The sequence below is a fragment of the Mirounga leonina genome, unplaced genomic scaffold (assembly GCF_011800145.1).
Source record: "Mirounga leonina isolate KUSES-001 unplaced genomic scaffold, KU_Mleo_1.0 Mir_488, whole genome shotgun sequence".
In the NCBI taxonomy this organism is placed as follows: domain Eukaryota; kingdom Metazoa; phylum Chordata; class Mammalia; order Carnivora; family Phocidae; genus Mirounga; species Mirounga leonina.
In genome coordinates, this window is record NW_023270777.1 from 3886047 (window position 1) to 3911463 (window position 25417).

The 25417-nt window shown below is 48.2% G+C and overlaps 2 protein-coding genes across 4 annotated transcripts in view; both read left to right on the forward strand.

Annotated features, from left to right (window-relative positions):
* The window catches only part of CFAP52 (cilia and flagella associated protein 52), a 42334-nt gene extending 25394 nt beyond the window's left edge, over positions 1–16940 (forward strand). For both annotated transcript variants that reach the window (XM_034989821.1, XM_034989822.1), the window contains 6 exons: positions 5292–5440; positions 7868–8013; positions 10526–10677; positions 12555–12657; positions 15704–15815; positions 16680–16940. In XM_034989821.1, coding sequence (XP_034845712.1) covers positions 5292–5440; positions 7868–8013; positions 10526–10677; positions 12555–12657; positions 15704–15815; positions 16680–16855 — 838 coding nt within the window. In that variant the 3' untranslated portion in view covers positions 16856–16940. The remainder of the gene's footprint in view (positions 1–5291; positions 5441–7867; positions 8014–10525; positions 10678–12554; positions 12658–15703; positions 15816–16679) is intronic.
* Positions 16941–18912: 1972 nt separating this feature from the next.
* USP43 (ubiquitin specific peptidase 43) overlaps positions 18913–25417 on the forward strand; it is a 53107-nt gene continuing 46602 nt past the window's right edge. For both annotated transcript variants that reach the window (XM_034989823.1, XM_034989824.1), the window contains exon 1: positions 18913–19434. In XM_034989823.1, coding sequence (XP_034845714.1) covers positions 18913–19434 — 522 coding nt within the window. The remainder of the gene's footprint in view (positions 19435–25417) is intronic.

Below are 25417 nucleotides of genomic sequence, written 5' to 3' on the forward strand. Positions count from 1 at the left end.
TCCCTCTTTTTCTAAGGAGCTCAGTAGAATCAATCTGTAAAATTATTTGACCCTGGGGCCTTTTATAAGAGTAGATTTTTAACTATCTTTTTGAATTCTTTTTTTTAAAGATTTTTGTTTATTTATTTGACAGAGAGAGAGAGAGCACAGGCAGGGGGCAGTGGCAGGCAGAGGGAGAGGGAGAAGCAGGCTCCCCACTGAGCAGGGGGAGCCTGATGTGGGACTTGATCCCAGGACCTTGGGATCCTGACCCGAGCTGAAGGCAGTCACCCAACCAACTGAGCCACCCGGGCGCCCTATCTTTTTGAATTCTTTTTTTTTTTTTGAATTTTTTTTTTTTTTTTTTTTTTTTTTTGAGAGAGAGAGAATGAGAGACAGAGAGCATGAGAGGGAGGAGGGTCAGAGGGAGAAGTAGACTCCCTGCCGAGCAGGGAGCCCGATGCGGGACTCCATCCAGGGACTCCATCCAGGGACTCCAGGATCATGACCTGAGCCAAAGGCAGTCGCTTAACCAACTGAGCCACCCAGGCGCCCTATCTTTTTGAATTCTTATATAGTCATTGACCTATTCAGGATTTGTAACTCCTCTTTTTCACCCCTCCTCCTTTTTTCTCTTCTTTCTTTCTTTTTTTTTTGAAAACGAGCTTTATTGGAATAGAGTTTACATACCATAAATTTTACCCATTTACAGTGTGTAATTCACTGTGGGTTATTTTGCATATTTACAGAGTTGTGCTACCATCACCATAATCTAATTCTAGAAGATTTCATTATCCCAAAAAGAAACCTCTTAAGAGTCACTACCCATTCCCGCTTTGCTCTCTCTTCTCTCCCTGCTGAGCTGTGGAGAAAACTGAGCTAAGAGGAGAACGTGGGGTACGTGAGCATCATGTACAAGACTGTGTTTTTCCTTTCCTTGGGGATTCAGCTTTGTTAATGTACATTGTTTTCAGCTGCTATGGCTTTGTATGCCAAGGCATTAATCTGTTGGGAAGAAGTATGTGTGAACCAAAGCGACCTCTGCAATATTCTGCTATCATGCGCCTATTTGCCAATTGCATATGAGCTAATGCACATTACAGAGACATGGGCTGTAGCAAAAGAAACTATGTCTCTTTCCAACCTATTGGTATTGTTTAGTTTTAAGTCTTGGTTTTTTCATAGAACTTAGTCCATTTGTACTTATTTCTATCCAATGAGTTTATAGATATTTTCTATTTAACATGTTTCCGTGTTTCCTTTTCTTGTCTTTTGTTGTGTTGTGATCATGTTTTTTGGTCCTGCCTTCCCCTCCCCTACTTCACATGACTTGGAAACCATTCATTGTATTTTTATTCACAGAGTGATTACCCTTGATTTTTTAATATGCATGTTTAAACATATTTTTCTGCCAAAGACTAGAGTTCACCAACATTTATATCATATTTTCCAAAGAAGCAAGAGTCTCAACGTACTTTATTTCCCTCTTTATCTTCTTCTCACCATCTCTCATGCTAACATTGTTTAGAATTACAGAATTATGTAGTTATGAATTACCTATAGAATTACATAGTTATTGTCTTTTACAAATAATTACTTTTAGATTTTTTAAAGATTTATCTATTTTAGAGAGAGAATGTGAGTGGGGGAAGGGGCAGAGGGAGAGAGAGAGAGAATCTCAAGCAGCCTCCCTGCTGAGCACAGAGTCCGATGCGGGGCTCAATCCCAGGACCCTGATATCATGACCTGAGCCGTAATTAAGAGTCAGCCACCCAACTGACTGAGCCACCCAGGCGTCCCTAGTCCATTTACTCTTCATGTAATTTTTGATATGGTGGTATTAAATCTTCCGTTTTGTTATTTGTTTTCTTTCGTCACATCTGTTCTTTGTTCTTCTATTCTTTCCTGCCACCTTTTGCTTTAATCAAATGTTGTTAGCATTCCATTTTAATTGCTCTATTGGCTTTCTACCTATATACCTTTGCATTAATTTTTTTTTTAGTGGTTGCTCTAAGGATGAAAATATGCATTTTTAATATATCACAGTCTGCTTAGAGTTAATGTTGAATGACTTCAAGCCAAATGCAGTCTGGGAACTTGGCGACAGTTTATTTCTCTTACCCCCGCCCTTATTCTTAGTGCTGTTGTTTTCATGTATACCCATTAAAATTATAAACCCATTAATACAAAATCACAATTTTTGTTTTAAATAGTCATAAATCTTTAAGTTGTAAATATATATTTGTTATAATAATTTATAATTATAATATAAATATGTGGTTTCTAGTTCTTTGTTGATATTACCTGTCTGTTAATTCATTGGTATCATCGTTTCCTTTAATACTTTGAGTGCATTTTAAATTAGTTGCTTTGAAGCCTTTCTCTACTAATCCAACATCTTGATCTACTTGGAGTCCGTTTCTTTTGACTGCCTTTTTCCCAAATCATATTTTCCTATTTCTTTGCATGTCTGCTTACTTTTTGTTGAAAACTCAGCATGATAGCTAATACATTGTAGTGACTCCAACTTCCCTAGTGTTCTCTGAGGATTATTGGCCTGGACTCAAACTGTAATTTTGTCTTTTTCACAGAATGCAGCAGCTGACATTCTCATGGCTTCCCAGTGCTACTTTTTTAATATAGGTTCTTGGTACTCCTATGGGCTTGCCGGAATTTAGCATTCACCCAGGGATTTGTGCAGAGATGAAGCTCATCCTCTCCATGGTTTCCTTGCTCCTAGGGATTACCCCGTAATTTCCAGGTGTTCTTATGCCCTCAGGCCCTGGCTTCTGGTATTTTAAGCCTGTAAAGTCCAGCTTTCTGCCCCCCAAGCTGAACACAGTTGGGGAATGTATTCAGTTAAAAAGGCAAAAAACCCTCTCAGGTTGATCCCATGTAGCTCTGTCTTCAAAAATAGACTCCTTAAAAAAATCAATAGAATTTTATAAAAAGAAAGGAAAGTAGAGTCCTCTCTGGTCTCTGTTTTTTCTTCCTCTTGGGTTTTCTCCCATGTATGTAGAATTTAGCTGTCAGATGGGAACTTGGGCAGTGTTTCTAATCTGAATTTAGGTTTTACTCTGATGGATCTCTCGCTGCCAGGATTTCCCCTCTAAATTTTCCAGCCCTCAGCTCTGATCTCTGCACACCTTCAGCCAGTAAGGCTGTGATTTTTCCTTCTTCTGTGGCCACCGTAGCTGGGGGACTTGGGGGCACCCTCAGATTAGCCAGCAACACAGTAATGACTCTTAACCCTTTCTGGTTGCATTTTTACAAGAGCAAATGCTTCTTGATTTCTGTGTACTTTTAAATGTTTTCAGCATCTTTAGGATTCTAGGTTCTTGTTGTTGTTAATTCCATCCAGTGTTTCTTTCTTTTTCTTTTTTTTAAGATTTTATTTATTTATTTGACAGAGAGAGACACAGCGAGAGAGGGAACACAAACGGGGAGTGGGAGAGGGAGAAGCAGGCTTGCTGCGGAGCAGGGAGCCCGATGTGGGGCTCGATCCCAGGACCCCGGGATCATGACCCGAGCCAAAGGCAGATGCTTAACGACTGAGCCACCCAGGCCTCCCTCCATCCAGTATTTCTAACTGTTGCCTGTGTGAAGGTTTGTGTGACCACTTCACTGCTCCAACATTACGAGAACTACTCCCTTCTGGTGATTTTGATATTTTGTGTTTCTCTCCAATTTTGTCTCTTCACAGATTTTATCTGGCTGATTTCTCTTTGTCCTCAATGTTTCTGGTCTACTTGATGATAATCTGTCTTGCTTCCCTGGAGGCTACCTCTGCATCTTCTACCTCTACCCCTGTCTCTGTCCTCTGTATCTGTCTCTTCATTTCGATGGGAGGCACGTGGGCCTGGTGTGCCATCTTGATCCAGTCAGTTTGTTTTTTTTCTGGAACTTAACCTTTCAGATCCTAAACTAGAGACAATCGGCTATTTGAAAAGCTCAGGATTGGGCTAGATTCCTGAAGAAGTAGACTGTCCATCCAGGGTAGGGAGAGTTTGGAAAGTTCTCTGGGTGCGCTCATTCCGTGATACTTGATTTTCACGAGGAGTCCACATGCCTCTTTAAGAGCTCACTTTCCCCACAGAAGGGGGTCGTTCAGAGCTCACTTTCCCCACAGAAGGGGGTCGTTCACCGAAGGCAGCATCCTATATAAAGCTTCTCTTATTTTAAATGAACATCATCTTCTAAGGTTGGCTTGATTTGATCAAGTAGCAAGCAGCAGCATCTCAGCTGTCCCCTTCCAGCACGCACTCTTTCTAAGTAACTAGTCCAGCATTATAATTTTCTCTGAGCCCCAAAACTAAATATATGGAAAAGATCCACTTATTTTTCTATTAATTCCGAAGCGAGTAGATCTTAAAACATGAGAGGGACCCTCTTCTCCTGAATATGCTTTTGATGAAATACAGACATTTCTTGAGAAGCATTTAAACTAAAAGTTAACTCAACCTCCATAGAGACTATAAAACTGTAAATTCATATTTATAAAGTAGGTGGACTTTATTGTACCCCAGTAGGACTTCTTTTTCTTATCCAAATTGCAATAACCTGTAATTTTTGATGTAATGGTGTTTTACACTCTATTTACAAGTTGTCCTTAAAAAAAAAAGTGGGGGGCGCCAGGATGACTCAGTCAGTTAAGTGTATGACTTTGGCTCAGGTCATGATCCTGGGGTCCTGGGACTGGGTCCTGCATCGGCCTCCACGCTCAGCGGGGAGTCTGCTTCTCCCTCTGCCCCTCCCTCTGCTCATGCTCTCTCTCTCTCTCTCTCTCAAATAAATAAACAAAACCTTTTAAAAAAAAGGACAGACCAATTACCCTGGGTTCACGTCCTTGTCCAGAATCTCGTATTTTCTCACAACCACGCAAAGTTCTGCTCTAGGTTATCTGCAGACCTGAAATCTAGCGCCTGTGTCTTTTTTCTCTTTGAAATTACAATGATGGGAAAAGTTTTGTTTAGCCTCTCTTGGCATCAATATTCCACAGCCCTATTTGATCTCCAGTCTACCAGGACGTTTAAAGACTTTGGAATTGACATTTTCCTCTTGAGCAACTTTGTCCCAGCCCGTCCTCCGGGCAAAGGACTACACAAAAGATGGTCCACGGATGACTTGTGGGCGTTGAATGCCATTTTGCACAAGGTTTCTGTGAGGCCGCCAGGCTCGGAGATGCTGGGTGCCTGGAAGGCATCCTTCCCCATATCCTTGCGCGATGTGTCTAAGAGTCAAGCCCGCATGTAAGACACAGTGTGCGTCTTGGGTGGCTGTCCCTCCTTGTTTTCACGGTGGCTCCTTTGCAGCAGTACCGCCGAACTATTCGCCACCTGTGCCAAGAGGGACATCAGGGTGTGGCACACGCTGTCCAACCGGGAGCTGCTGCGCATCACTGTGCCCAACATGACCTGCCACGGCATCGATTTCATGAGGGACGGCAAGAGCATCATCTCGGGTAACGCTGACGTCTCGGGCGTTGGCGCGGGCTCTGGCTGGGGCTTGGGACCTTGTTGCCCTTCCACGCTGGCCTCTCTGTGTGGTCTCTCCCGCTGCCCACCCCTCCTTGCTTCTGACCCAGCCTCCCTATGGAGCCCCTTCCAGCCAGGAGACTTTGCGAGCTCAGAATAACCAACGAGCAATGTCGCCCCCCCAAACATTGCTGCACGGAGGGTGCCGCTTTCTCTCCCGTGGGAGAGTTTAGCAATTCGACGGCCCAACGGATTTGAGGTCTTGGCCAGTACAGGGCGCCTGTGTTAGAATCCCTTCAGTTGGCGGAGAGAGAAAAACCTGACTTCAACTATGTTATGCCTCAAAGGGAATCCACTTTTAACTCCACTGATCCCGTTGTGCCAAAATATTTTAACATAAATTACAGACACCATCATATTCCACCTCCAAATACTTTAGTATATGCATCCCTAAAAGTAATATTTTCCTACAAAATAATAATTTCTTTTTTTTTTAATGTTTTATTTATTTATTCATGAGAGTCAGAGAGAGAGAGAGAGAGGCAGAGGCAGAGGGAGAAGCAGGCTCCCGGCCGAGCAGAGAGCCCGATGCGGGACTCGATCCAGGACCCTGGGATCATGACCTGAGCCGAAGGCAGACGCTTAACCATCTGAGCCACCCAGGCGCCCGAAATAATAATTTCTTAATATCATCTTGTGTTCAACTCATACGCAAATTTCCCCAGTGGTCAGAAAGTAAATTCCCTTGTTCACATCAGGGAAGAGTCAAGTGGATCTTTTTTTTTTTTTTTTTAAGATTTTATTTATTTGAGGGGTGCCTGGGTGGCTCAGTCGTTAAGCGTCTGCCTTTGGCTCAGGTCGTGATCCCAGGGTCCTGGGATCGAGCCCCGCATCGGGCTCCCTGATAGGCGGGAAGCCTGCTTCTCCCTCTCCCACTCCCCCTGCTTGTGTTCCCTCTCCCGCTGTGTCTCTCTCTTCAAATAAATAAATAAAATCTTTAAAAAAAAAAAGATTTTATTTATTTGAGAGAGAGAGCACACAAGCATGATCGGGGGAGGGGCAGAGGGAGAGTTGCCCCCAAAGCCCCCCCCCGCCCCCGTGACCTTCTCTCCTTCCCCACCTCCACCTTCCTACCTCTGATTTTGTCTCTTACCACCACTCACCCCTTGTGGCCACGCTTGCTCTTTGGCTATTCCTCAAGCACATGATGCATAGGGTCTTTGCTCTGGCTGTTCGGTCTGCCTGGGTTGTTCTGTCCCCAGGCGGTCCCATGACCTACTCACTTCATCCCCTCAGTTCCTCAAGTCTTTGCTGAAATGGGATCGACCTTGAACATATTCTTGAAAATTGCCCAAGTCAAGAGGTGACACTAAGGCCGATGAGAAGGAGCCAACCCCATGAAGACCTGGGGGAAGAGCATTCCAGGCAGAGGGAACAGCAGGGGCAAAGGTCCTGAGGTGGAAAATTGCTTGGTGTGTTGGAGGAATAGAAAGATGCCAGTGTGTCTGGAGCTCAGCGGGTAGATTTGGGGTCAGGGTTGAGGGAGAAGACGAAGCGTGGTAGACGAAGGTGAAGAGCTAGGTAGGGAGCAGAGAGTAGTTACCACGGAGGATAAAGGAGTTGGATTTTCACTGTTAGTGAGAACGCCTTTTGAATCTTCTTGATCAAGGGGGTGACATGATTTTAAATGCACCCAAGCCCTTGCATCAATAACTGATTGAGGGGAGCAAGAGTCTGAGGCCAGGGAGGAAGCTGTTATAATCACTGAGGAGAGAGGTGCTTGTGGCTTGGATGATGGTGGGCCCAGCGGAGGAGTTGGGAAGTGGCTGGATTCGAGATGTTTTTTAACTATAGAGTTGGTGGTGGGGCTTGCTGATGGGTTGGACGTTGGGTTGGGTTGGGTGGAGTTGGGTGGATAGAATAGTGAGGAATCAAGGATGGCTCTGAAGTTCTTGGCTTAAAGAACTGGATGGTTAATGGCAACTTTTATTGAGATGGGGAAGATGGTGGGAGTCAGGGAAGGAGCATCAGGTTTAAAGTAGAGGGAGGGGTAGGAAGCCAACATGTGTTTGGAGATGTCAAATTCTCCGGCCCAGGTGCAATGTCAGCTAGCCAGTTGAACGCACAAGTTTTGCAACTCACAGGAGAGGTGGGAGCCGGCCTCCTTCCTTTCTCCCCACCCCAAATGTCTTCTCCTGGGATGGGGTATGCCTAAAGGAAGCAAGTGTAGCCCATTTGGGGAGTCAGGGGAAAGGGGGACAGAATTCCTGGCAGTTGTGGGGGACCGGCCTCTCTCCTCCATCACCACCACAGCTCCCCAGTCCTGACTTCTTTATGATTGAAGAGGGCCACGGTCTGCACAGAGAGTAGGAGCGTACTGATCCTGCCTGCCTTTTGTTTCCCTTGGATGCCAGCATGGGACGATGGGAGAATCCGAGCCTTCGCCCCAGAGACAGGTCGGCTGCTATATGTCATTAACAATGCCCACAGGATCGGAGTGACAGCCATCGCTACCACCAGTGACTGTAAACGGGTCATCAGCGGCGGCGGGGAAGGCGAGGTATCGTTCTCGAAAACTGCCTTTTAGAAAACCACTAACTTGATTTTTTAACCTATACGAGGAGTCAGGCAGGACCAAAGCAAGATTTTGAAGAAACCCTAAAATACATCTTAAAGTTCTAATAAAACAAACACAGATCTAGATATATTTGTTCATGAAAGAACATTCAAGATACAGACATGAAAGCATTCTGTATGGAATCGAGCTATGAATCCAAGTTAGTGTTTCGCCAGAGTTTTGGAATTGCTTGCTCTTTTTTCCTTCAAAGACTATACTTATATAAATTGTCTTCATCGTATCTTTTAAAGGAAATGCTATTTTTAGAGTCCATTCTTTCATCCACCCAGATGTTTGACCGTTATTTTAAAGTCTTTACACTTGACCTTCCCTTCCATCATTCGGAGGAACCTGAAACATCTTCTGTTCACACATTTTTCTCAGCGCCTGCCCCTCCCCCCCCCCTGGGTTTCTCCCCCCCCCCCCCCCCACCAAAGCCTTCCCTTCTCGAGAGAGGACATTTTCTTTTCCTTTCTATTCTTCATGCTATTGTAGGAATAACTTATCAGGGAGGAGAAAGATCCAGCATCTTGATGTGGCCTCTAGCAGAGTTTGAGCCAAGCAGACTCGTGGCTGAGTGTTTGGGTTCCAGAGTCCTACTGCCTGGGCACAAATTTCACTTCTGCCACCTCCCAGCTGTGTGACCTGGGGCATGCTCTTCAACCTCTCTGTGCTTCCGTTTCTTGTGCATAAAGGGAAAATGACAATGAAGACTCCACTTTGTGAGATATTTTGCACTACTTTGTAGCAAGTCTTCAAAATCTGATGTTCATCTTACATTCAGAGCCCACATGACGAGTCTCGTGGCAGGTGCTCCATGGACACATCTAGCCCTGGACCCTCCCCTGCTCTCTGCCCACCACCCCCTCAAGCGCTCAGATCCCTTCCCTTAGCTCTTCAGCCACGCTGTTGCTGACACCCTCAGCATCCTTGCTTGCTCCCTCAACCTTTTGGGGGCGTCTGCCTTGCTCATGCCCAGACTTGGCTTGGACCAGATCATCTGCTTCTAGGTGCCTGAGCCGTAGCCCATGAGAGCTGTGGGAGGAAATCGTACATTACAAATGCATTCATTGCCGTTGGCAATTTTTTAAGAACACCACAAGAGCTCTTCCTGCCACTCCCCACTCAGCTATTACAGACCTTCCTTCTGGAGGACCTGGTCTTCAAGGCCTTTGTTAAGTGCTGGAGACCGCTGCTGGTCAGCAGGTGTGCACGGGTATCAATTCAGCAGTTCCCGAAATACTCTAGTACTTCCATTTTCATTGGTAAATGGCCTCGTTGGAGTTGCAAAGACCCCAGCCCCACCATCTTATCCCCTTCCTCAAACCCCCTGCAATCCCACCACTAAAGGGCTAGTAATGCCCCAGAACACCCAAAGTTCCAGGCCCGGATGCTGTTTGGCTAGTGCCCACACCATATGAGAATTTCTCATTCAGAAATCTGAGAATTACTCTTGCTGAAGATTGCGTGCCTCCGCATATAGTGGCATACAAGATCAGAGAATTATTTGGACACAGCTCATCTGGGGCAAGTACCTGCTTCCTCATCTTCCTTACTAAGGAAAAGGCTTAGAATCTTTTTCTTCCATTGTTTATGGCTACTTTCCCCTTTCGGGTACAAATATGTTAGTCCATTATCACTTAATCCTAACCCTAGTTTCTAGCCGGGTGTTCACCCGGACCTACTATTCTTGTATTCTCGTGTTGTCTTATGTTACTCACACAAAATAATCTCTACTCTTCTTCTTTTCCAACATACTCGTTATAAGAAAGTGTAAGCATCTGACCACATTATTATGTGTTGTGGTACAGTCATGACAGAATATTTATCTATTACAAGACATACAATGACTTTCCTTTTACATATCCTTTTTATTACAGTTAAAGCATCCTATTGACTGTTTTGAAATTTTGTGGGTAGAACCTATGACCTATGATATAAATTTCACTTCCGGACAGCAGAGGATGGGGTGGTCAGAAAATATTATGCTGTAGAAAGTGGGTCTTGGCTTTGATGAGGCTAGGAACCATCGAGTGGAAATGATTAAAACTGAGCAGCTGGTGTGACATTTAAATATGGCTCTGGGTCCCCAAGAGCCTTCCTGATGGCCCTGGAAGTCTGAGAGCCAACACTCAGCAGAACTGAGCAGATACACTATTCTGCTTGGTTTCACAGCAGGTGTCTGGTGCATTTCTCAGCCTGAAAAGTAGACGTAGGTGTAGGATCATAGGTAGCATTTTCCTGGCTCCGTGGAAGAATATTCCTGCTCTGCGGCTTAGCGTTCCCACCCCACTCAACTGAGACAAGAACAGGGAATTTAAAATAATAAGCACAGCAGAGCTGAAAAAGCTCTTGGAACATATATACATATATATGTGTGTGTGTGTATTTTTTTTTTTAAATCCCTTCCAAAGTCCCAAGCTTGTGTTGGGAGCGTGTGCTTTGTGGCTTTCAGGTGAGGGTCTGGCAGATCGGCTGCCAGACCCAGAAGCTGGAGGAGGCCCTGAAGGAGCACAAATCCTCTGTGTCCTGCATCAGGGTGAAGAAGAACAACGAGGAATGTGTCACAGCCAGCACGGACGGGACTTGCATCATCTGGGACCTCGTGTAGGTACCCGTGATGGGGAGGACAACATGACACAAAACTCAGGGGTTGCCACATTTCACTGAACTTGAGGGCAGATCCAAACCAAGAGTCAAAATCTTCTCTAAGGCGACAGGAAAGGGATGTTCATCTGAGGCCACTCCTCTCCCTGGGGCTGTTTCGGGTTTCCAGATGCTGGTAGAAAGGGTACAGTTTCCCGGAAGGGCTGGACGTTGGAAGATTCTGGATGCAGAGGGAAGTACCTTTCCGGTCGCACACAGGGAAGCCTGACTGAACTTCTCCGAATGCAATTCTAAGAACTGCCCCCAAAAAGGGAGAAGGGAAATGATGTTGTAGGCAGTTCCTCCTGTTGCGTCACCCAGAACAAGCCTGCTATCGAGGTGGAAGAGGGGGAGTGGTGTGAATTTGCCCTTCCCCTTGGCCGGCCGCACTCCTAGGGTCCTCTCATGCTGGAAGCTTGTCATGGCCCCTGGAGAGCGCCTGACTCCAAGCCAACTAGACCAAAGCACGTCAACTTTATTGTTGGGAGTCATACAAAGGATTTTCAAGGGCCATTTTTTTTTTTTTTTACTATAAGCATTTTAGCTGTGTGTTTTTATTTGGAATTAGACCCTATTCCCCTAACCTTCTCCTTGCCCAGCCCCTCTCTACCGCTCCTAAGATGCCTTGCCTCTGCATCTAACTGCATTAGAGAGACTCAGAAGAAGTCCAGAGGCAGGAGGAAAGAGATCTAAATATAGAAAACAGATATAGGTATTGCCAAAGAGTACGGAACATTCTAGAGTGCAGAGAAGGGGAATTAAGGCAAAGGCAGCACACTTTTCATTTAATGCATTAAAAAAAAAAAAAAAAAAACCCAAACCACAGCAAACCCACCTACTGGTCCTGTGCGTCTCTCACTTTGATGCACACATGAAGTACCTGGAGATCTTGCCAACATGTAGATTTTTATTGAGTAAGTCCAGAGGGCTGCCTGAGATCCTGCATTTCTAACCAGCTCCCAAGGGATGCCCCTGGTTCAAGGACCACACTTGCTGGAGGTCCTAGCCTCCAGTGGAACTCCCGTTTGGGAACATACAGAACTAGAAGCAAGGGTGTGTCTAAGCTGATTTCCATGGATTGTCTGTGACCACCTCAAATCCCTAAAGCCTCCCTGCCACACTGCAGGACTATTTGGCTAATTTGTGCCCAAACCTTTAAAACAGGGTCAGCCCCGGATACCATGTTTGAAAACTGCCCTATTGAGAAGAAACCGTGCAGAAGGTGCATGTTTTCAGCCAGCAGAGGCCGACCTGTGAGATGTGCACCCATCTCCTGGGGGGCTGGGGGTGGGAAGCCATATGTACGTATTTGTTAGCGTGGTATCTGACTCAATGGTTTTCAGGCCGTGGTACACAGGAGAATGAGCTGGGATGCTGATGAAAAGCGCCCATCTCTGGGCCTCATCCCAAGCTGCTAGATGCAAATCCCTAGAGGGGAAGCTCAGTAATATCCGTTTTTAAGAAGCCATCCCCCACAATTTGCCACTCAGGTGGTAGGAACCTTCACCTCAATGCAATGGCCTCAAGAATAAGGTGGCTTGTGTGGAAGACCGCAGGGTGACTCTGAATTCAGCCTCTCCTCCTTCATGCTTACCGGAACGCAAGGCTTCCCCTGGACTTCCGTGCTCTGTCTTTGGAAAACGGCCCACCCAGGGTCTTTGGGCTGCCCCACAGGTGCACAGAGGAGGGGAGGACGCCAAGGTGCAGTGGGCAGAATCGCCAGAAGTCTGTCTGGGGAAGATGAGCCAGCGCAAGCCAAGCTTGTACCAGATCCCGTCTGGACAGTAAATACCTCTTTGAGGGAAGGCAAAGTTACAGCTTCTGTGTCTCATTTCCAGACGTCTCCGGAGGAATCAGATGATCCTGGCGAATACCTTATTCCAGTGTGTTTGTTACCACCCCGAAGAGTTCCAGATCATCACCAGCGGGACAGACAGAAAGGTAAGCACTCCCAGCAGGAGTCAGGATCCTCCCAGGACCCGACAGAAGCAGCCGAGTGTTGTGGCCAAGGGAGTGGGCTCTGGAGTTGAGCCCCACGAGGTCAGAGCCCAGTTTTGCTGGTGATCACTTGAAAATTCTGCGTTGCCTTCCCATGTCCTTGCTTCCGTGTCTGCAAAGCGGACATGATACCGCTGACCCAACAGAGTTGCAGAGCGCATTAAAGTTAGTCATGCTTGCATGTCATGCATCTGATAGCAGGGGGCCTGGCACATAGTAGCTGCTCAGTAAGTGCTGGTTTTCATTAGTAGGGAATTTCTGAGGCTAGAACCCAATGGCCCAACCCTTTGACTACTGTTCAAATTGAATGACAATAGAGTTCTTATCTCTCATCCCCTCTACTTCATCAACGTTGTACTACAAATCTCATTAGCTGGGGAGTCCATGTCCTTGGGTAAAGATTGGTCCCTCTTTGGGGGGGAACCTTGCCTCTTGGAGCAAACGAAAGGCTTCAGGAGAGAGGCATGTGGGGCAAGGACGCTAGGGTGTCATCTATCCTCCTGGCCAAATCAGATCAGCCAGGTGTCAGTCTAATTACCTGCACATCCAATGAATGGATTTGGAGTCCCCTAATTCAGACTTTGAGATGACTTTGAGATCACTGAAGAAGAGATTGTGTATTTATCTTTTCACCAGCTACAGAAAAAGTTGAGTTCAAACTATAAAAATAATTGTAGGAAAAATACTAGAGGGACGTCTCTCCGCTCCCCCAACACTGAAGATAGAACCTAGGAATGGGGTGGGGGGCACCTGGGTGGCTCAGTTGGTTAAGCATCTGCCTTCAGCTCAGGTCATGATCCTGGGCTCCTGGGATCGACTCCCACATCGGGCTCCCTGTTCAGTGCAGAGTCTGCTTCTCCCTCTCCCTCTGCCCCTCCCCCCACTCATGCTCGCTCTCGCTCTCAAATAATAAATAAAATCTTAAAGAAAAAGAATTTAGGAATGGGACTTTTCCCTGTTTAAGCTGCCCAGGTGATTGGGAACTACTGTCCGAAGATATTTTGTCATAAAAACCCAAGAAATGCCCCCTGGTGTGGGCCAGAGTTTGCCTGACACAGACAGACTGTGTGGGGGGCCCAGAGTTCTGCCTTGCTCTAGTCTCTGTGAGGTTGGCCTTGCTAGTTCTTTTGTGTCTCACCCACCCAAACTGGCTTACGTCTGCCCACCCCCAAACCTGTTTCACTTCCGGTCTAAGCAGACTTCCTCTTGGAACTGGGGCAGAAAGGATTTGGAAGTTGGTCATGACGTCACCATAAATGCTTTAGAACGTGGTTCATAAAACTTCTAGATTTGTGTCCTGTTTCCCATATTCCAGGGAATGGAATGGTTTATGAGTTTATGAGATTCGAAACAGTCTACTGTCATCATCTGGGAATTGTCACCAGAATACTCAAAACATAAATCATGAATCAGTACAACCACCATAAGGGCTGGCCAACTTTCCATAGTTATCGTAGGCGGGAGGGGATGGAATGGACGGGCACTTGGAAATGAACCTGTCCATGAACAGCGGGTTCACAGGTGAACAAGACGACATCAGATGGCAAAGGGGATAAAAAGGAAGCAGAATAGGTCATAAGATCCTGGCTCAGTGGACGGAAGCTGCTTTAGCTAGGATGATTGGGGCAGGTCTCCTCAAGGAGGTGACACCTGAGCTGAGGCCTGAGTGGCAGAGGACCTCACTATGCTTAGCTCTCAGGGAAGACCGTCGCAGGCAGAGGATAAGCCTGAGGGAAAGTTGAGGCGCCATCAGGCTGCCCAGAAGAGGGTCACTGTGACTTTGGCCAAGAGAACAGGCAGTCAGGCACCAGCTGCCTAAGTGGGTGTGATTCCCGAGAAACAAGGATTTGGGCGTGTGTCTATATTCCTTTATGCTTTTCCTATGAAAACAACTCTTGGTTAAAGCATCAATAGAAATTAATAAATTAGCTAAAAAAAATTTTTTTTAAATAGCGTACACAATTTCTAGCTAGATTCAGAGGAATATAGATTCCTGGCATAATGACTTAAACAGCAAATTTCTATCAACACGAAATAAGAGGAGGCAAAATGCATGCCCAGGTTCACACTCCCGAGTCCTGGTCAAGTGCTTTGTTGGGAAAGAAATTTTCTTGGGGCACCTGGGTGGCTCCGTGGGTTAAACATCTCCCTTTCTGCTCAGGTCATGATCCCAGGGTCGTGGGATGGAGCCCCAGAGCCCCATGTCGTGGGCTCCTTGCCCCGCGGGGAGTCTGCTTCTCCTTCTGCCTCTACCTGCAGCGCGCTCTCTCTCTCTCTGTCAAGTAACTAAATAAAATCTTAAAAAAAAAAAAAATTTTCTTTTTGAACAGGTTGTTCATTTACAAGTTTCAAAGTTCAAAGAGTATAAAAGCAGTATATTCAGAGAAAAATCTCCCTCCCTTGAGCAGTAGATTTGGGTCCCCTAACCCAAGAGGGGACCATATTATCAGTTTGCCTCTAGGCCCCAACCTGGGGGGTGTTTCACTGCTTTGAGGCTGAAGAGAAAGTTGGAAATGGGGTGAGGTGGGGAAGAGCGCGGGGTCAGCCGCAGGGACCTGAGCCTGCAGAACTCTCTGGGCTGCTCATTCCCCCAGCAGCTGGAGGGGGGTGCTTCCCTTCCACCAGGCCCTCCTCTAAGAGCTGAGGTGGGAACGTGGATGCCGTGGCTGTTTTCTTCCTTCGTTTACAGCTTGCCTCAGACCCCCAAGCGCTTCGTCTCACCAAAAGCACTTTTTGTCACAATCCGGGCGGCTGGCACAATCACCATCTCCCTAAATAGAATGCCAATGTAAAAACCAACGCTAAAAATACGAAAATGCCTTTCTCCACCCCCTGCTCGAGCCTATTTATAATTTCAGCCATCTACCCTCCCGGGGTGTATTTTTGCCACCTTCTATATAAAGTAGAACCATCTTTTGTTAGTGTGCGCCTGCGCGCGGAGGCTTCCACCGAGCTGAATCCTCCCGGATGCTGCTTTTCTGAATTCCAGATTGCTTACTGGGAAATCTTTGATGGGTCAGTAATCAGAGAGTTGGAAGGTTCCTTGTCTGGGTCCATCAATGGAATGGATATCACCCTGGAAGGAGTGCACTTTGTCACAGGTGAGTCCTGGGGTGGGAAAAGGAAGCCCAGCCCTGCTTATTTAAATGGGAACCTAGAACTCCCTAGAAGGCGGGAGGCAACAGGAAGTGACAACAGAAGTGGCTAGAGGGCCCCGTGGTTAAAGTCAGGCCCGAACGCTGCAGCCGGTGTGGCTGGAAAAGAAAGTTCCAGAAGCCATGCTTCAGTGGGAGGAAGCGCCTGCCCATGAGCCTTGGGGGCACACAGAAAAGCTAAGCCTTGCATTGCTTCCCTTTTTTGGTGGTGGCATTGATGATGGAAATGGGCCTTTAAATGGTCTGGATTATCCGGCGTGCCTTGCTCCGTGATTTCCTCTGGAAGTCTTAAATGCCAGGCTTTTAAATCAGCATTTCCAGGGGGCGGGCATTGACCATACAACATGCCTTCTGGAACACCATCGACAATCATTTCCTGCCAGGCCCTGATTCTTCAGGGCATTAACAAATAAATGCTCCGAACGAATTAAAGTTCCACAAACACGTTTACTGTGAGCATGATAGAAAACTACGCACGGTGAGACCGCCACCCACCCACACAGGTGCGTACGTGAACCTGTGTACTTGGAGCAAAGAGACTGGAAGGAGCTAAACCAGAGGTGTTCTCAGTGGTTATTTCTGGGCGGTGGGCTAAAAGGGGATGTCACCTCTTTGTGTTTCTTTCCCCCAAATCTGCTACCACAGACCTGGGTTTTTATAACCAAGGAAATGAGTTCCTATGCAGATGGATTTTTCTTCCTTTATGTGGGAACGTGGGGAATGTGTTGAAAATTAGCCAGCCACTTGAAATCAGGGCCGATCCTCCCCATCCTCTCGCAGCAATGCCATACACCTGCTTGTCTTTTTCAGGTGGAAATGACCATCTGGTCAAAGTGTGGGATTATAATGAGGGTGAAGTGACTCATGTCGGGGTAGGACACAGCGGCAACATCACCCGCATCCGGGTAAGTCCAGGAAATCAGTACATCGTTAGTGTAAGTGCTGATGGAGCGATTCTGAGATGGAAGTACCCCTTTACCTCCTGAGGCCGCAAAGACTTCTGGGATCCGCAGCGCTGCCTACGGCTCTGTTGAAGGTTGACCTCAGATAACTCTTAAGACTGGTTTTGATTTCTCACATCCGTGCTTCTGTCTTTGAGTCAAAATATTTTTATCTTGAAGTTTCTCCTTTTCTTCAGAGGATGCATTTTTACCTTCTTAAATTGTATATTAAAATGGGAATGTGTTCAAGAATAAGTTGTCGAGACTGTAATTGAAAGTTTTTTTATTATGAATAAATTCCCTGTTGTTGGTTTCCTGTCCTAATCTCTGCTCTATGACGGCAAAACCCACGGCCTTTCTGCATAATTTGTCCACAGACAGCACTGCTGTTGTTCTCTAAAAATAAGGAGGGTCCGCTTACGTTCCTAATCAGCCTTTCATTCGTCAAGCTGCAATGGGGCAAGACTTGGTTTGAGTCCAGATCTTGGGTAGGATTTTAGGATCTTCCTTCCTTCCTTCCAACTCTCTGAGCCTCTGTTTAGCCTTCTGTAAAGCAAGAATACCTGCATAAAAGGTTATTTTTAGAATTAAGTGAAGTAATGTGTTAAAGCATCGGCAGAATCCCTGACGGAGTGGACAATTAAATGTAAATTTTGGTGCTTTCTCAAAGAAACCGTGGGTTCTTGGGGATCCTGGGGTAACCGTCAAAGGTGAAATTTCGTAGATGCTTTTTTGGGCAAGGGAAGGCAAGGGAATGGCCCTTGTGTATTAATCATCCGGATGGGTGTCTTTTTTCCAGAGAGGGTAAATCATGGCATTTTCCAGAACACTTTACGTCTCCAATGCACAGTACACTTTTTTGTTCTAAGCCCGTTCTTTAAGTAATGCTTCCTTTTTTTGTGTGTGTGTGTGCATGAGATCACCTGCTGGGGCCCTATGTGACACATCAAGGCAGATATTTTAATAAATGATCACTTATCAAATAAGTAACATTTCAGGGCGTTGATGTAACAATGCGTCCTGCTGATGTCTTTTTTGAGCCAGACATTGATGAGAAATTCTTCTGCGAGACTGTGCCTGATTAATTATAAACCTGACAGTTACAGGGTCAAGTGAGCAGAGGCCCCCAGGGTCACCCAGGGAACCAAGGGCGGGGCGAGGCCAAGCCAATTCTGATTGGGCACCAATTCGGCGAGGGGCCTGCACGGGGGGGCGCGCCTGAGAGCCGGAAAACTTCCTGGTAAGCAAACACCGAGGTTGGAAAGAGCCAACCTGTGGGCTCGGCAGCCCGCAGAGGCGGGTCGAGTTCCGGTTTCTTGGCCTCCGTACAGGCGCGAACCTCCCTGGGCCCGCTTCTCCTCCAGCTGAAGCGAGGACGGTGAAGTCTCGCTTGCAAGTTTTGGGGAAGCGACTCTGACCTGGCCTGCAGTTTGAACAAGCAAACCACAGCCATCCCGGATGATTCTTCCCAGGGCAACGCGCGGCTCCCAGTTCTGGAAGGACTCCCGGACCGGGCAGGCGGGCTGGAAGGAGGTGGCGCCACCTGTCCGCACACACCTGCTCCTGCAGGCGGGCGGACCCCGCCGCGCACTCCCCCAGCCGGCCCCAGCTGCCGGTGCGCGTCTCTCGCTGCGCCAAGAGGCGGCCCTTTGGAGAGTCCTCCTCTCCCTGTTCTGCATATTCACCTGCACGGGATTTCCAGAAACTGAGTCCAGCCGGGGCTGGGCAACCCACCAGGCGCTTTCCAATGTACCACCCCTCCACTGTTCGACAGCTTGCAGGCTGGCGGGAGTGGGAGTGAAATTCGGGGCGTCGGTGTGTAAGAGGTCAGGAAGGGTGGGGACCCAGAGCCGCCGAGTCCCGCGCCTCCGCTCGCGGGCGGCGCAGCGGGGCCGGCGGGCGGGGGGCGGCGGCGCTGCCCTGGGCGGGCCCTGCGGCCGGATTCCCGCGCGGGGCGGGGCGGCTCCGCCCCTGGCTCCGCCTCCGCCCGGTCCCGGCACACCTGGCCCGCAGGTAGCCGGCGCCCGCCGCCTTTCCGGGGCCGTCAGGGCCGGTTAGCGGGGCGCCCGCCTCGCGGCCCGAGGGCGCGCGGGCCGGGAGCCATGGACCCGGGCGCGGGGGCCGCGGCGGGAGAGGGGCCGCCCGCGCCCCGGCCCCGCCGCCGCCGCCGCCGCTCCCTGCGTCGCCTGTTCAGCCGCTTCCTGCTGGCGCTGGGCAGCCGCTCCCGCGCGGGGGCCTCGCCGCCCCGGCCGCGGCCCCAGCCCCAGCCGGGACCCCGCGATGGCGACGGGGACGGAGAGGGGGGCTTCGCCTGCGCGCCGGGGCCCGCCCCGGCCGCGCGCGGGAGCCCCGGGGAGGAGCGCCCGCCTGGCGCCCAGCCCCAGCCCCCCGCCGGCGACGGCGCGCGGCCCCCGGGCGCGCAGGGCTTGAAGAACCACGGCAACACCTGTTTCATGAACGCCGTGGTGCAGTGTCTCAGCAACACCGACCTGCTGGCCGAGTTCCTGGCGCTGGGGCGCTACCGGGCGGCGCCGGGCCGCGCCGAGGTCACCGAGCACCTGGCGGCGCTAGTGCGCGCGCTCTGGACGCGCGAGTACACGCCCCAACTTTCCGCCGAGTTCAAGGTAGGCAGCGCGCCCTCCTCGCGCCGGGGCCGCGGGGCCGAAGCGCGCGCCGCATCCGCAAAGGGTCTTCTGGGGGCCTTCAGATGGCACCTCGCGCCGCCGTTCGCCCCACGCCTTTGTTTCGAGGTGATGTTCTGCGCTATCGCTTGCAAACGTCTTCTCTGAATTTCTCCCAGGTGTTTTTTTTGGGGGGTGGGGGGGTGGTGGCGGGGGAGTCGATTTGAGGGATTCGGCATTTTTGCATTCAACAAACTTGGGTTGAAGTACGGAAGGCCTTTGGGTCTTTCTAGCGCCACGGGCACTTTCCAGTCTGCAGGCGTGTGGTGTGGGAGGCCTGACCCCCAAGGCCAGGGCCTCGGAGGAAGGAGGAGGGGGACGCTGGCGTTGAGATCTGAATGAGAAGCACGCAGCCGGGTCACGGCGCCAGGAGTGCCCGGGGAGAGGGAACAGAGAGCGCCGGGGCCACAGGCCTGGGGGCGCGAAAAGAGAACTAGTGGCCTGGGGGCGTGGATGAGGTTGGTCAGATCCTGCAAGGTCTTAGAGGCAGTGGTAAGGAGTTTGGGTTTTATTCTTGAACCCAGTGGAAGCTGAGATCCCGTGCGCCGGATACTGTGCTGAGTGCCCCGGGGAGGGGGGCAGTGGGTGTGCTCTGTTGGAATTGGCATCCTTTTCTTTAGTGCACGTTAAATCGCCCACCATGCCTTGGTTTGGGGTTGCATTCACTGGCCCCAGGATCACCGTCTACTTACCCTGCGCTGTAGGGTCACGAAGCGCTGGAAGTTATGTATGTCACATCCCCCGGGGTTAAGCGGTGTGTTTGGGATCCCAGCTGGATTACAGAGTTCCCGATAATTGATGCGCATGACTTGCTTCCTGCTACAAAACCACAGCTCTGGGCGGAGAGCTGAAGCTCCCCATAGACTAGGGGTTGTTCTTGGGGGAGGGGAACCTGTCAGTGTTCATTCCACAGGCATCACCGCTCTTGAGTTTCAGCCCGAAAGAGCAGTCCTTGCCATGTGACCCACAGGGTGTCAGCCTCCCCTTTCCTCTCTCCCGCTTCCGCTACTAAAGCACCGTTCTGCAGGAGTTAGTGGGTCGACCGGGTGTCGTTAATATTTCCTTTTGGCAGCATCCGCCTTCTCATTAATGAGGCAGTACGGTAGTTCCCTCTTATGCTTGGGGGATACATCCCAAGACCCCCAGTGGGTGCCTGAAACCATAGATAAATACCAAGCCCTACCTAATAGCTATGTTTCTTTCTACACACACGTACATACCTACGGAAAAGCTTACTTTATAAGTCAGGTACTGGAGGAGATGCACAGCGGTAACTGACCATAAAAAAAGAACAGTTATAACAATATACTGTAATAAAAGCTGTGGGAATGTGGTGTCTCTCTCTGCAAATATTATATGCTGTACTGATCCTTCTGGCAAGGATGCGAGGTGATAAAATGCCTAGGTGATGAGGCCAGGAGAGGCGAGGGATGTAGGCGTTGACACACAGTTGATCTTCTGACCTAAGTCAGGTTTGACCGCGAGTACCTGAAACCACAGAAAACTTAGGATGTGGGGGACCACTGTAGGGTGTAGTGGTTAAGAGCAAGGTCCCTGGAACTCCGTGACCTCGAGCAAGTTACCAAATCCCACTGTGCCTCAACTTTCCTCCTCTGTGAAATGGGATGGCAGCGGTACCTACCTTATTATCAGATCATTGGGAGGATTCATTGAGTTCTCTGCACAGCGCTTACAACAGTGCCTGACCCCTGGGAAGCTTTTGTCATTCCTACCATTCAGCCTGCTCACCTACAGAGACCAGGGGGAGGGAGGGAGGGAGGGAGGGAGGTAATGTTTTGCAGACCTTTCCTCTTGCCAGGTGCATTCTCACGCAAGCCCTGCCCCAGTGGGAGAGACTGGAGTAGCTTGAAAAAAATCTTGCAAATTAGTAACCGCTCTCAGTGACTCACTAGGATTTCCTGTCTCACCCCTGCTCTCGAATCCCCAAGACCTGGACGCTCCCTGGGAGCCCCGGGGGACTGGAGGATAGTCAGGTTGTTAATTGTTAACGAGGGTGATGTCATCCGAGGTTTCCTGGGACTTTCTGGGTAGCCAAAAAGAGCTTGGATGGAGCAGAGGAGGCCAGCATCTGGGCTTTCAATAAACCCTGCTGATGCAAATCTAGGTGGGCTCCTCTTATTTTATAGATGACGAAACATCCCTTCGCCCAACAAATATTTCTGGAGCGTCCCAAAGCTCTCCCAGGAACAAGGAACGCATGAGAAGCCCTGAGTGCAAAACCTCCTGGGGCCGCTTTCTAGGAGTTCCCTGTCCAGCGGGAGAGGTGGGTGTTAATGAAATGATCACACAGGCACGTGATCGGAGCTGGTGAGAAGTGCTGGAAAATCAAAATACAAGGCATTCACAGCAGTTCCGGCAGGAGCAGGTGATGGATGCGGGGAAGGTGGGAGGGGGTGTCCCAGGAGAAGCAACCTTCAGGAGAGGTCAAGTAAGGACAGGGGAGGGTGGGTATGCGCATTTCCTGCCGTTCACTGATCGCCAGGATCGCCAATCACCAGGGCAGGTGGAGCTGGGGGGGCCTTCTGTGGGCGGGGCAGCATAAATGCAGATTAAATAAAATAACGGAAGGGGCTCTGGGGTTGCTCAGTCGGTTAAGCCTCTGCCTTTGGCTCAGGTCATGATCCTGGGCTCCTGGGATCCAGCCCCTCATGGGGTTCCCTGATCAGTGGGGAGTCTGCTTCTACTGCTCCCACCCCCCACCTCATGCTCGCTTCCTCTCTATCAAATAAATAAAATCTTTTAAATAATTAATTAATTAATGGGAGCCTCTGTGCCTGGGCAGAGGGACTGGAGAATTGTTTGGGGACAAGCCACAGGTTTTGTCAAGGAATTGGGTCTTTATTTATTTATTTATTTATTTATTTGAGAGAGAGAGCACATGAGAGGGGGGAGGGTCAGAGGGAGAAGCAGACTCCCTGCTGAGCGGGGAGCCTGATGCGGGACTCGATCCCGGGACTCCAGGATCATGACCCGAGCCGAAGGCAGTCGCTTAACCGACTGAGCCACCCAGGCGCCCAAGGAGTTGGGTCTTGAGGAGGGATTGGTAGCTTCAGACCGAGGAAGGGGGGAATGGAGAAGGGCCCAGCATGCTGGAGTGAGTTACCCCAACCCCAGCCATGCAAATGGGCTGGCTTTGCAGTGTCCTCTTTCCTGACCTCCCAGGCACTCAGCCTATAGACAGTAGGACCACTCTGTTTGAATAGCACATGAATAAATACATCGAAACAAATCCTGCCCACAGTATTATCTATGACACTTTGCTTCTCTAATGATGTCATTAAATACGTGCATAGTATAAAAACTCAGAAGGTGCTAAAAGTGCAAAAAGTGATTTGGAACTCCATCCTCCAGAGACAACCTTCGGAAGCATTGCTGCGTTTCAGAGCGTCTACACGTTGGAAATTCCAGTGTTGTATCCTGCATTTTTCACGTAAATATTGTCATAAGGCTCTCTCCTGGCCATTACAGCATTCTGTAAAACTTAATTTTAAATGATTGCATAATATTTCCCTCAATGAACCAGTCCCTGCAGAGGCATTTACTGTACAAGTTTCTAGTTATCACACTATTGAAGATCCCTTTGCTTAAATCATTGTCCTCCGCTCTGACCATTTCCTTATTGATCCCTTGACGTGAACTTAACGTGGTCAAAGCAACAATGGGACTGTTTTATTTTTATGTGTTTTTTTCTTTTTAAATCATCATCGTTGAGGTATAACTTATGTCCCGTGCAGTGCACCCATTTAAAAAAATCAAGCTGGGGGCGCCTGGGTGGCTCAGTCGTTAAGCATCTGCCTTCAGCTCAGGTCATGGTCCCAGGGTCCTGGGATCGAGCCCCACATCAGGCTCCCTGCTCCGCGGGGGGCCTGCTTCTCCCTCTCCCACTCCCCCTGCTTGTGTTCCTGCTCTCGCTCGCTCTCTCTCTCTGTCAAATAAATAAATAAAATCTTAAAAAATAAAAAATAAAATAAAATAAAATAAAAAAATCAAGCTAGGGGCGCCTGGGTGGCTCAGTCGGTTAAGCGACTGCCTTCGGTTCAGGTCATGATCCTGGAGTCCCGGGATCGAGTCCCGCATCGGGCTCCCTGCTCGGCGGGGAGTCTGCTTCTCCCTCTGACCCTCCTCCCTCTTATGCTCTCTGTCTCTCATTCTCTCTCTCTCAAATAAATAAATAAAATCTTTAAAAAAAAAAAAAATCAAGCTACCCCTGACATGCAACATTGTGTAAGTTTAAGGTATACAACGAATTGATTTGATACATTTATATTGCAATATGATTGGTGTATTTAGCATCAGATAACATCTCTATCCTGGGTCACACGGTGATCATTTTTTCCAGTGTTGGGAACGGTTAAAGGCTGATCTTTAGCGAGTGTAATGTTTCAACTCACTGAACACAAAGAAATAGCATCTCACTTTTATTTTTATTTCTTTGATTAAGAGTGAGGCACAGGTTTTTTATGCTTCTTTACTGGTGAGACTGCGCCTGGATTTTCCTGTCCATGTCAACTGTCCATTCTGCCTGCTCTCAACGCTCTTTTTACTTGTTTCTGTGAGTTCCTCAACCCTCATCCTTGCCACAGATATTTTCCGCAAACTCTCCTTCCTATCCCCAATCCTGGAAGTTGTAGATTTATTTACATCATACCTTTTGATAAAGGTTCTGTGTTATGTATTTCTAGTTTTCCCATGGCTATATTAAGGATTTCAGCCATCTGGAGTTTATCTTAGCTTATGTACTTAAGCATCACTTTCAGACATACAATTTTAGACATACAGTATGCTTCACGTGATACACTAGACGCATTGCCTTTTACAAGCAAGGATGATCGCTCTTATATTTTGGAAGTTCTGGATGAAACAGTAAGACACGAAATGGAAATGGGACAAAAGAGATTGAACAGAAAGGAAATTGCTAGATGGGTCTAGAAATCCCTATTGTAGCATTACGGCGGTCACTAACCAGGTCAGAGTCAAGACAGAAAATCAAAAGCAATCACCATTTAGAATGTATGAAAATTAGATTTCATTCACGAAAACCCCTGGAAATAGGAAATAATTAGGAATAATTTTGTAAGAGATGTGTTAAAAATTGAGTGTTGAGAGAAACGCATGTGCACACGCAGATAGAGCTGTGTCAGGTTGCAGGGTAGAAGGACTAGATATTTCCATCCATCTCTTCCAAGGGAGGATTTCGCTTTAATACAGCTCCGGTCACATTTTCATAGACTTTCTATGTGAGTGTCTTCTGTTAGGAATCAATAGGTCAGGTTATTTTGAAAAAGCCCAAACTCTGTACAGATACCTGCCAGAGACCATTCTAATCAGAAAAAAAACCAAAGAACAAAATTCACTGTAAAAAAATTTTGCAGGGTACAAAAAAAACAACAACAGTCATCACTTACGGTCCCCATCCTTCAATAACCATTTGTTAATATTTTGCCATGTATTTCTGGGCTTTTCTAGCTACGGATATATATATATCCATAGCTCAAGTAGGTATTTTTGCACTTTAAAAGAAAATGATAGGATCATTGATTTTGTTCTCATTATTTCTCAAGCATAATTTTTAAGGCCAGCTGAGTGTGCTGTAAGTTTTCCCCAGGAGACTTCAGTACTTAGCAGTTATCTTTGCTCATAGCTCTCATTTCCTTATGCCAAATCCCCCAAAGCAGAATTAACTCTGTTTCTATAGAAGGACATTTTCAAGGCCCTATCCTGTCTGTCTGTCTGTCTGTCTGTCTATCTTGGAATTCTCACATTCTTTCTGGAAGGGTTGTATGGCTTCCCAGCCAGGCTAAAATGAAGATCGTCTGTCTCAAGGGATTAACATGATTCGCCGGAGGGGAATGGGGTTCACATGGAAGGAAGAAAACATCAAGGTGTAGACTGTAGAATTGGAAAA